The following is an 11,904-nucleotide window of genomic DNA, read 5'->3' as shown; positions in this document are numbered from 1 at the left end:
AAAAGGATTTGAAAGCTGAAGTGTATTTTTCATTATTTTCCCTCAGAGTGTGAGAGTCAAAAGCAGCTTTGAGTATTGATGTTATTTCCCTCCATGACCCAGGGATACGAGTTCAGAGGGAAAGAGGTAACTGTTGTCCCCCATAAGTCTTGGTGACCTTCTTAGGAGGATGCCAGGGTGAGATTGAGGGGAAAGATGCCAGTAGTTGAACTTGATGTGGATCACGGAGGATTTGAAATACTGTACGTGGGGATGTCACATGGTTTCCTGCTTCAGCTCGAAGCAAGGAGAGCTGCCGGTATCTTGTCATGTGATCTGCGCACCAGGACTGACAGATGGCCCGTCCGATACTCTCCTTGGTGAGATTGCGTGACCTTGAGAGAGAGTCTTGGGAGGATGATGGGAGGAAGGCTCTGAATCCTGATGACCATCACCTCATTCCTCCTTTCACTGTAGCTGCATTCACACACAGAAGTTATCGGTTTTTGCATTGCCATACAAAAATCGATTTTCATTTGCCACCATTCACAAATGGCTTTAAAAAAAATCCCTAGGCTGCAAATGAAATGCTACAAATCTCCATACTATTACTTAAAACAATGAACAAAACATGAACCTGGGCTACGAGTGTGTGGGCTTAGTGTGGCAAGTTGCATTACGGGATTAAATATAGAATTGATTGTTTCTACATTTACATATGCTGTGCAGGCAAATTATTGGGAGTTTAAAAAAATGTCAAGCTGGACCAATTTTGCATTGCAGTACATATTTTGAGAGTTTATTGTTTTTTGTGTCCACACACAGAAGTTAAAAGTTTTTGCATCATGTCGCAAAGACCAGTTTTGCAAAAAACCTTGATTTCAAGAGTGTATGAATGGACATCATATCTGTGTGAAAAGAATCATTTGGCAGCATTGGGCAGACTTATGTAGACTGGTTCGATGTGAGTTACATTTTGCCTCCAAGCCGCATTAACCCATGAGGCCAAGTTTGCCATACTTTAAATCCATAGGGAATTACTATTTTTCGAAAGCAATGGGGCAACTCCCTCTTGCGCATTTTTCAGTAAAGCCATTGACATGTCATGTGACACAGTTGTCATGGGTAATTAGAAAGTTAGGTTGTAAGCTAAGTGGCAGATTTCCAACTTTCAAGTGACGAGTTTCATATCTCATATGAAAGTTCGGTTGTAATATAAGGAAAGTGGCAGATTTCCAACTTTCTTGGTCAACAGCTACGCGCATCATTCTTGTGACATTAAGTATTCCTCATCATGGTGAACAACAATGTGCTTGAAATAGAGCAGCATTTCAGCTGTCCCTCTCAGCCTGTACAGATTGTACCCCGTTGTAGGATGCAGGTATCTACCGGCAACAAGAAACAACTTCTCTGAAATTCAAGACTATACCGAGTGATTCTATTGCCTTTCTTCCTCTACATCATGGAGGAGGCATGCTGGCTTCAAGCAAAGATTCGTCTGCGAGATCTTCATTACTTCCCCTCGTCGGCTACGCTATTCCTCTCTTTGAGCAGGTTGTGATTGTTTGGGCTGGAAACCGAAATCTCCGAACAGCAATTGTTTTTGTGGGTGGATTAGATTACTCGTCTTCTTCGGGGGCTGATCTTTCCCCGAGTCGAGTCGGTGGAGCTATGGAATGGCTGCTTATGTTCAAATTCCCAGCTGCCTTGCCCTTCCTCGATTCGCTTGGGAAGGGATGGATGGCTATATGAAATACGGCATTGCAGCGATTACTATTCCAACAAGGATTGCACTCCATAAACTCATCCAGGCCTGGATTCCAACCTGAGATGAGCTAAACAAGCAGGGTACCATCATTCCATCTTGGGAAATTTATGTGCCCTGGCGGAGATAGATAATGAAGAGAGACTAGCCCCGCGTTCACATTGGTCCCCGCGACGCGGGGACAGCCACAAGAGATCTTATCTTTTTTACGACTGACCGTTCACATTGGTATCTCATCTGTCCCCGAGCTGTGGGGGCATTTTGGGGCTTGGAGCGAGCTCTGCCACTTGAATCCAGGCATAGCGCATGCGCACATTTGATGACCACAGCTGGACGCTATCAATTGCGCCCCAAGGTCACTCTCCCCTCCAAATCTTGTCCCCGTACCCGACTTGCTTCGCGGGGACGAGGGGACAAGTCCCAGCGAGCGTTCACATTATGGTTTTGGAGGAGAAAGTCCCACAGCTCGGGACTTTCCCCGCGTCGCGGGGACCAATGTGAACGCGGGGCCCGTTGGCCTTTTACAGCTTTGTCTTTCAAGACAAGTATTTTCATCTTGTGTCTTGCAGAGAGGTGTGACACATACAGACATTCCACTTTGCCAAATGAGCACACAATGAACTCTTCCTGGATAAGACGTGACTGCACATTTTAGTGCTCAGCAGTGACAACTTTTTTCATACATCTGAGATTTAACCAGAGATGTAAGATTCTTGGCTTTTTTTTTGTACTGCTTGCACTGCAAAAATGTGTAAATGTTTGTAGTTAGTAAAGGAAATAATAATTTATTGACAAAATTACCCTACAACATTATCTTTTTTTCTGCCCAGCACAAGTCATCTGGTACACTTCCCAGCAGCTCTCATTCACACCTCTCATCCTGTCTGTATCTAGTAATACACTCACCCTACTGAAGCAGCCCTGTGTGACTGTATGAATACTCATTACCTATGCATTATTCTCTGCAAGCAGACCTAGTTTGGCCAGGTGCAATGATTAATCATGTATCATGTGTCCATTTTCTTGACTGCCCCTCGAAATCAGGACTCTTATGATCATCGCTGTCCTTTGTTGACCATCCACTGAATGCTGTTTGATAGTTCTAGGAGTGGTGGTGTCATACAGGACTTTGCAAGTTATAGAGTGACTGGACAGTGAGACTATGAACATCATTATAGAGTTGCTAACTAGATTATATTCATGGAAGTGTATTCAGGAGGAAAAAGAGATAGTGCATTCCTGCAGTCCCTGCCCTGGTGAATTTCTACATTCCATGGCAGGTCTGATTGCACTGTGTAAACTTCAGTCTGTTTTTATAGACTAGTCTCCTCCTCTGAGCTCGGATGGCACATGTCCGCTCCTCTGCATTACAAACTGCAAACAGCAGCCTGTACATCACAGCTCCCTGTCGGTCCTTCCAGGCAGCAACCGCACCGCCGGCTGCCCCAAGCCCCCCTCTCTCTCTCCTGTCTTCATTCTTACCCTCTCATCTCTACATCAGGATATATATCTAGCTCATGGATTACGTTTCTATAGAGGAGAGCTGTCACGGATTCTGCAATATTTGGCTATTTCATGAAGAGTGTGATATTCGCCACCTTCTTTGTGTCTGTGAATGTGATATATGTTTTCAGTCAGAAGGAAGCAAGCTTTATTCTGCCTCCATACATGAGTTGGGAAGAAAGGAAAGATACAACCTTGATGTCCTTGTCACTTCTACCAGAGGGAGTCCTCCAGGATGTGTGGATCGGAGTTGACGATGCCCTGTCGGAATTCATCCCTGGTGATGTGGAGTTTGGGAGTCATTCTGGTCGCAAATGAGCAGATGTGATTTGGCAGCACCAAACTGGATCATATCATGGAGTAAACAGCTGGTTGATTGTCCAAAAAACTGAGAATTTCTTTACTTTCAGAATGAAAAGTTTATATAAAAGACAAGAGGAAAACCAGGCTATCTTTGTTGTACCTGCTGCAAAAGGTTTTATTCTGCGTCAGGAACATATAAAGCAGGATATAACACCCTTCCCTGGATTATCTCTCTCACTTGTGTAACTCTTATGTGTATCTTTCTGCTTTTGTGTCAAAACCTTGTGATGTACCTCAAGGGAAAAAAAAAGTTCGAAGTAAAGTTTGAGGAAAGATTTCTCCATTGTGACGACCACACAGACTCCTAGCTGTGACAAGGAATTTGACAGACTGTTCTGAAACTCAAAGTTTGCTGATGTATGTAGTAGTTTACAGACTGTAATTGGGGGAGAGATGTTATTGTTCAGTCTTGCATTAGGTTGCATTTAGCAAGCAGGTTAGGATGTTTCAGAAAGGGATGTGAAAACAGATAAAAGTGCAGCTGTTTACTGACAGGTGTCTTTGATTCATGCAGGGGGAAAAATGACTACCGCTCCCTGTCATGGTAGGATGGGATTGACAGAGTGTTCAACTTTATCATCATCATCTTCATCACCATCATCACTACAATCATCTTCGTAATCATCATTTAGTTCTGTCATCTAAGGAGTGTTGCCATGGTGATGGAATTCATTGGAATGAGAACTGTGTTAGGTAACAAGGAGACGATCAAACCCTGAGCAGGGCTTAAGGAGAGAGAGAGGAGAAAGAAAAGAAAAAGATGGATGGCTTTCAGGGATTACCCCAAATCTTGGCCTACCTGTGCCGAGATGTTGGCTCCACCCTACTGGTGTTGTCATGCTGTGGAGCTGTGCTCCTCAAGTTTGTGGAATGGTTGCTAGGGGCGACATGGACGGGATTCTCCCCAATACAGGTGAGATTGTAAGGGGTACATCAATTTCGGAGAGAGCTGCTCTTTCATCAGTCATAGACTTAATTTGTTTTTGTTTTTTTAAGAACAGGTATGTGAATGAACATTTGCAGCTTTACTGCAGAGGGGCATAGTGTCTTTTCATTTTGCTGTTAGTGTCCTTTTGCTGCTTAACTGATCTTCATTACACATATTACTTCTGTGTGTGTGTGTGTGTGTGTGTGTGTGTGTGTGTGTGTGTGTGTGTGTGTGTGTGTCAGTGTGTCATTCCTACTGTCCAAGACAGAAGTAAATCCTCTCACAGGGAGAGCTGATATTTATGGAAAATATTTTGTCAAGAATTACACTTGGCACAGTAATGGCCATCTCTAAATGAAAGTAGAAACAAACGACAGTTACAAATATTTCAGTCTGTTGAGGTAAGTGAGAAGGCACTTAAAATGATCTTTTGAAAATGACACATGTATGCAGGCACAGATTTTAGATCTGTATTTTGCAATAACTGTTAAAGGCATAATTTACCATTTGCAGATGAAAGCATTAGTGCTATAAAATAGTTCTAAAATGTGAGTTAGGGATAGAAACAACCACTGTCAAAATTTGAATTCGTATAATGGATGTTAAGTGTTGTTAAATACACAAAATGTGAACAATAGTTATAATAAAAAAATTCCAGACTAAAGCGTATACAGTTACGGTTTATTGAGAAAATCCCTGATATCTCCTTATATTTTAGGTTTTATTGCAAATATTTCATATGGTAGGATGTTTTATGATACAACAGACCTACACATATGCATCAAATATGATATCTTGAAAATTTTTGAAATCACTGCTCCCAAAGGTAAACTGGACCTTTAAGCAGTTGTGACTTAAATGCTCCACATCCTCTGTGCAAATTAAAAGTGAAGAAAGAAAAATTATTATGGAAAGCCAAGCATTAGGAATCATAGTCTTGAATCTTGTGTTTAAAAATATCTAATATCTAAATTTGAAGTTCATAGTCTCTTGAGAAAGATAAGCCTTTTGATGTTTATTAGTAGAACATAATTATTTTACATTCGACCAGATGACAAAAAAAAAAAAATCCTTCTTGAAAACCCGTAAACCTTGTGAGAAATCTCTCACATTTGCTGTCCCCTCAAATACGGTATACATGATCTATTTCCCTCTAACTTATCTCAATGGTCCTTTGAAGTGCTTGAGGACGATTATAAGAAAATGTGTCTGATTTCCTGTTTTGCCTGGTATGATACACATCCGCTAATTGAAAGGCATGCGTCAGATGATGTTTTTACCGGACCTATTACATTGCAGCGTAGTGGAACAGGGAACCTATTTTATGGTTGATTGAATACCTATAAAGCTCACCGAATTCCACCCTACAAAGATGTATCTCATTTGGAGGTGATTTCACATTAAACCAAAATAGGCATTCATCATAACTTACTCCCATGAATTCCATATATGAGACAAACATGTTTTTGAGACTCTGCATTGAACTATTTCAGGAATTGGAGACTTAATAGAGCAAGCAGGCCATCGTGATGTTGATTGAGAGGCTTCGGAACTGGAAATTTTAATGAGGAGGGATCGGGAACTCCCTCCTCTACGCAGGCTTAATGAGCGATTACGATTCTATTTTGTCGGCAATCTGGTTGGTATGGTTTTGCCATACATTTCCAGGTCGCTGCGCCGAATGATTTGGATATGTGAGTGATAATGAATATCGCAGGATTTCAGCCTCAGTGCAGAAAGCCGCCATGGTATCCACTTTCTGTTCCCTTACAAATGTTCTTTAGAGTTCTGGTGAAATGCAGCATCTGAAAGAAAGTATTTTAGTTTTTTTTTTCTTTCCTAAAGAAGAGTAAATGCGATATGTCTTTTACAGCAAATAAATATCCCAGCTTTTGTTAAAATCGGTTCTTAATCACTACCAATCAGACAAATGTATGATATAATTTCTTGAAAGTTGAAATCAAAATAATATTTGTATAGCCATTTATATGCAAGATAAAGTTGAATATTAACAGTAACACGTAGGTGATTTAGTTTCCTTCAGAACAAATGTAGTGAAGACTGAAGTATTCAATGTGAATAATGAAAAAGTCCTTGTTGATACAGAGGGGGTTGTTTATGATTCAAAGCTGTATCTACTTTCACCAAAGCAGTGGTCTACTGATAGGGATATTTATTTTCAGTTATTCTATTTTTAGTTATTCTGATTTCCCCGTTTTTCCCGTAAGTTTTGATATAGATTGAGACATACATATGGTTTATAGGATATGATTTGCCCTTCATGCTGTGAGTGAACCGGTGGACAAAACTGAGCAAAAGCCATTGGCTGTGATCAGTGTCTTATTAGAATCTTGCCTGCATAACTCAGAAGGGGCCATGTCGACCAGTGTATAGCACAGTCACCTTGTACTCTCAGTGCGCAGTCCCATTAGGTGCTACTAATTACCTTTTCAAAGAATTCCTCACTTTCTGTAATTGTTGTAAAAATCATTTCTCTCAAAATGGAGCACCCTAACACCTAGACGTGTCAAACTGTTAAGGGCTTTTTACACTTGTAAATTTTTGCTTAGCCTTGGACTATCGGTGGGGCTAAGGGGGGGCCTTAGCCCCACCGATAGTACGGGACTATCCTTAGCCCACTTTCTGTTTACACTCGTTTTTGCCAAAGTGGGCTAGCCCCACCGATAGTACGGTACTATCTGGCCCTGCAAAATAGCAGGGGTTAGCACCGCAATTGCGGTGCTAGCACCGCAATTGCGGTGCCAAGCAAGTGAGTGTAAACAGAACGAAAAAATAATCCTGGGCTAAGCGACGGAGACGAAGTGCGACCCTCACTGACCAATCAGAAACGAGGTAATCAAGTGCTGCCGGTGCGTGCGTGTACGTGTACAGTACACAGCGTAATTATGAATATTCATGTGGTTTGGAAAGTCCGGGGCTAAGAAAGACGAGTGTAAAAAGGTCAGTTTTCTCCTTAGCCCCGGACAAGAGATAGTACGGGACTAATTGGCGAGTGTAAAAAGCTGAAAAAATTGGTACGGGACTAACGATAGTCCTGGGTCAGAGAAAGTCCGGGGTTAAGAAACACAAGTGTAAAAAGCCCTTTAGAAGAGAAAGTAGGTCGTGTCAGTGCTTCCTCTGCTATCTTGCAATAAAAATCACCCCCTTAGAGGTCAAGGGTCATGGGCCCAGATGGAAACCCTCACAACTCGCCTTATAAAAGTCATAAAAAGACACTTTTTTGTCTCATATGATTTGTGATGTCACAAGTAGATATTCAGTGAGGTGATAACCTGTAAATTGATTTTGGTTATCATACTGTTTATCTTCATTTTTCAACTGCTCGAGTTCTCCTTTTTTCCCCTATATTTGTGTCATCACTTCTGTGTCCTATTTCTGCAATTTTTAGAAAGCCACTGATTGATGGGACTTTTAATAAAAAAACTTTGCTTTTATGTATAGTTCCTTTCATATTTTATCTTATTTCATTAGACATCCAAGCATTACAGTGTCATTTTACCATTTGTTCATGTGTATCTAGATACATCTTTGTTTTGATGTATCTTCAGTCGAGAAACATGCAATTTACAGGAAATAAAGATGTAAAGAGCTACATACTTTTGATGCAAGCTTCTAATCAAACCTCACAGGTATAAACATTTTACCTTAACCTTGACATCTGAATGATCTTTAAATTTCAAATATCATTCGTAATATTTTGTAGACCTTATATTTGGTGTCCTGTTGGGTCTATAAAATAAAATATGCTAATGTGTGTGAAGCAGAAAAAAAAATGCTTGACACAGTTCACTATATATCATTACTTGTTTATTCAGGAGACACACAGTATGTCAGTTCTTATATTTCTTGCTCTTGTCATAAAATTATGTTTTGGGTATGTTTGAGAAAATGACAATTTCTGTTGCTACTTTATAAATATTAAGCAATGACATAGCATTAGTCAAAACAGTTTGACATACCAAGATGTCAACAAGATGTCAAATTTAAAAGTATGTTTATTATGAAACAGAAAAATAAGTTGGGATATCTTACTCTGGGGAAAAGAGAAACATATACTCTAAGTATTTGTATGATAATGTGTTAACAAGGCATTTTGTGAAATATCTTAAGATTTCACATTGTTGAGTGTTATAATGGAATATGATTGCATTCTTACACCATGGATTAGATTAGACCAATATATGTATAATTTAAATGTTTGTTATTATGAAAACAGAAAAATAAGTTGTGATATCTTACTCTGGGGAAAAGAAAAATATTTATTTGATATGTGTTAACAAAGTATCTTATAAAGTATAGTCAGATATCACAGTGTTGACTGAAAACCTGTTATCATGGAATATGATGCCATTCTTACACCATGGATTAGATTAGACTTTACCCTTGAGAAATAATGATTGCGGAAATAAGACATATAAATGAATCAATTTTCCGGTACCCTGGATGAAATTTGATAACCACATTTTTTTTTCTATTACTCTGTTTGGTGAGAGTGGAGACAGATCTATGTCCTGTTGAGTATTCTTGTCCTTTTCCGTATTTTCAAGTCTGTTGACGGGAGGATTTTTTTTTAAAACTTTCTTAATTTGTGACGATATCCTGGGCTGAGTGTATAATGACTAGTTGGAAGGACCACCCTTTGAGTGTGTCACTTCTCAAAGACTACAGAGCAATTACTTTCTTACTCATCACCAATCACTGATGAATACCCCTCCCCTCCACCCCCCCCCCCAAAAAAAAAGATGACTAAATGAAAGTATGCTGATATACTGTGAAACATCAGGAGACAACAAGAGATGCCAGGAAATTCCAGGAGACTGAGGGTGCATTTATGCTTACTTTTTTGGGACCATCATCAGCATTTTGAAACACAGTTGTACCCTGACTCACTTTGATATAATGCCATTTCAAAACGCTGATTCAAAATCCACAAAAAGGTGTGTATACGTTCTGCAATTCTCTCCAGTCAAGTTCACTTGGGAAGCACTGAATGTAAATCACGTATAATGAACAGCTCACTACAATAGCTTCCAACAGGGGTTTATAATTTTTCATTACACAGTGTAACAAATCAAACAAATCAAATCAAATCAAATCAAATCAAATCAATGCGCAGTGTATGTTCGTGAAGTCAGCTCTTTCTCAAGCTTGAAAAAATTGAGCATAAACAGCATCACTGGTGGAAATCATTTTGGATCAACATTTTGGATCAGTGTCTCAAACCGCTGATTCTGCCTTCACAAATTGAGTATAAATTATGCATCCTGAGAAGCAAGATTAAATTAATGGTGGTGTGAAAGATTCAAGAATTTTGCCAAGGATTCTTTTTTTTTTTTGGGGGGGGGGGTATTTATAGTGAGTGGAGCCAAGATTTCTACACTCTGACCTGAGGTTTTGAGTAGAAACTTCTGCCTTTTGCTTATTGCTGTAATTTTATATCTGTTTATTGCTGTTTTTTACTAATAATGTATATTGCAAAGTCACCAAGGATTCAAGGAAGGACATTGTGGAAATAGACTCTCAGATATTTGAGCCAATCAGGAAGAAGTCAAACATATCTTGAGCTAAACATTTGGCTCACTAATATATTTGGGAAGATAAGGGGAAGTCTGAGCTATTACTTGCATTTTTATGTGAACTTGGTAGTTCCTAACAATCCTGGATATCTCAGATGCTGGTTAAGTAGTACTGCTATACAGGTCATGCTGTGGCTAACATACAATTTTAGGGGAGGAATCAAGTTCATAATTCTTCCTGAACTGTGGTAGAGACAGTAGTTAAAGATATGTGATTGCTCAAACAAATAATCCAGAACAAAACAAAGCCAAAATAGGGAATTCACACATGGCAAAATGGATAAAAAGAAACAGCATTCACAAGGATTTTTTTTTTTCAGACACATGGAATTGGAATCCACTACTAAATATGAATTGAAGGGCATACTTTGATGTCTTGCAAATATTGGATCATATGTATTTATGGCTGTAGTATGAACTTTTATGAAATATATGTTATAACTGAGAGTGAATGTCATTTTGCCAGTCAGCCCAGTGACCAACAATGCCTCTGTGACTTGAATATTTTATTCAGATAGACAGAAATTAATGAGGAATTAGTAATTTTTCTTGACAACTCTGGCAAATTGGGAAATGACAAAGTTTATGAAAAATTATTGACCTTATTTGCACAGGTGAAATTATCCAACTCGATGTCATAAAATTATTTAACCTATTGACATTTAGTCATCATTTTCATTTTTTTTTTCTAGTTTCATCTAAAATTTTCAGTATGCTGTCATATTGTTCTAATAAAATCCTCTAAATCTGCTGTCAGTTGAAGGATAATTCTGAGAAAAGAGTGTCCACTCTAATTTGGTATTGTGCTATACTTTCAGCATGTACCATTCTCTTTGTCAATTTCACCCATTACCGTAACTTTGTATTCTATATCATTGTGATTGTAAAGTCCCAGCCCATGCATTGCAAATAGAGTTACCTCAAATTGGGCCGATAATTGTGAAGTCCCATGCATAGGAAATGAGGTTAGTTATCCCCTCTCTCGCCTTCAAATGAGCACGGTGCAATACTGATAATTGTGTTATTTCAGCCTGTAGAGACAAGAGCCAGATTACCTGGAAGTTAGTGGACATGCTTGTTGATTGAAGGTGTGAGTCACAATTTACTCAGGATGGATTCGCCCAAAAGATGCTGCGGATTGAGACCTGGTATCTTAAGTGATTAATGGAGAATGTAATTCAAATCTTTTGTCTTCGTGAAGTTCAGAAGTAACATGTGCATTTTGAAATTTTGAACATCATCTTACAATTCACATGTTGTACAAGGTGAAATAATCATTCTCTTTTAGTTTGTTCATTCCTTGTCAATGTCCTCTTTTTATCTCCCCTCCTCTTCTCTTCCACATCTTTTTTTTTTTTTTTTCAATCTCCTGTTTTGAAGAAATGCTGCCAAGGAAGAAGTAGATACTTAATTTTCTTGATGCATCTACTTGTAACAACATCAGTTAATTTCACTAGATGTGTTCTGAATGAAATTGTGTTTATAGGAGATATGTCGATGTTTTGTATGTGTGTGTGTGTGTGTGGGTGGGTGTGTATATTTTCTGTTGACAATCTTCACCTGTTTATGTCAGCTGCCAGTAATCAACAATTACCCATATTTAGTTCGTAGTTTCAGTTTTGTGATGTAAATGGTACGACCTGATCTTCTTGTCCCCTATGTGATGCTTAATCTGAGAGTCAAGTGAAAGCAATTAGGGCCCCCGGAATGCACTTCTGAGATGTGATGGTGGAGATTGTGTGTGTGTGTGTGTGAGAGAGAGATCAAGA

General features: G+C 39.1%; 1 protein-coding gene across 1 annotated transcript in view; it reads left to right on the top strand.

The window, feature by feature from the left end:
* The first annotated feature begins 4,370 nt into the window (after window positions 1–4,370).
* Window positions 4,371–11,904, top strand: part of LOC140232736 (puratrophin-1-like) — a 146,026-nt gene continuing 138,492 nt past the window's right edge. Inside the window, exon 1 of the mRNA XM_072312852.1 lies at window positions 4,371–4,523. Coding sequence (XP_072168953.1) covers window positions 4,371–4,523 — 153 coding nt within the window. The remainder of the gene's footprint in view (window positions 4,524–11,904) is intronic.

This window comes from Diadema setosum, chromosome 9 (assembly GCF_964275005.1).
Source record: "Diadema setosum chromosome 9, eeDiaSeto1, whole genome shotgun sequence".
Taxonomy (NCBI): Eukaryota; Metazoa; Echinodermata; class Echinoidea; order Diadematoida; family Diadematidae; genus Diadema; species Diadema setosum.
Note: the sequence above shows the minus strand (reverse complement) of the source record. Positions and strands in the feature narration are given on the sequence as shown.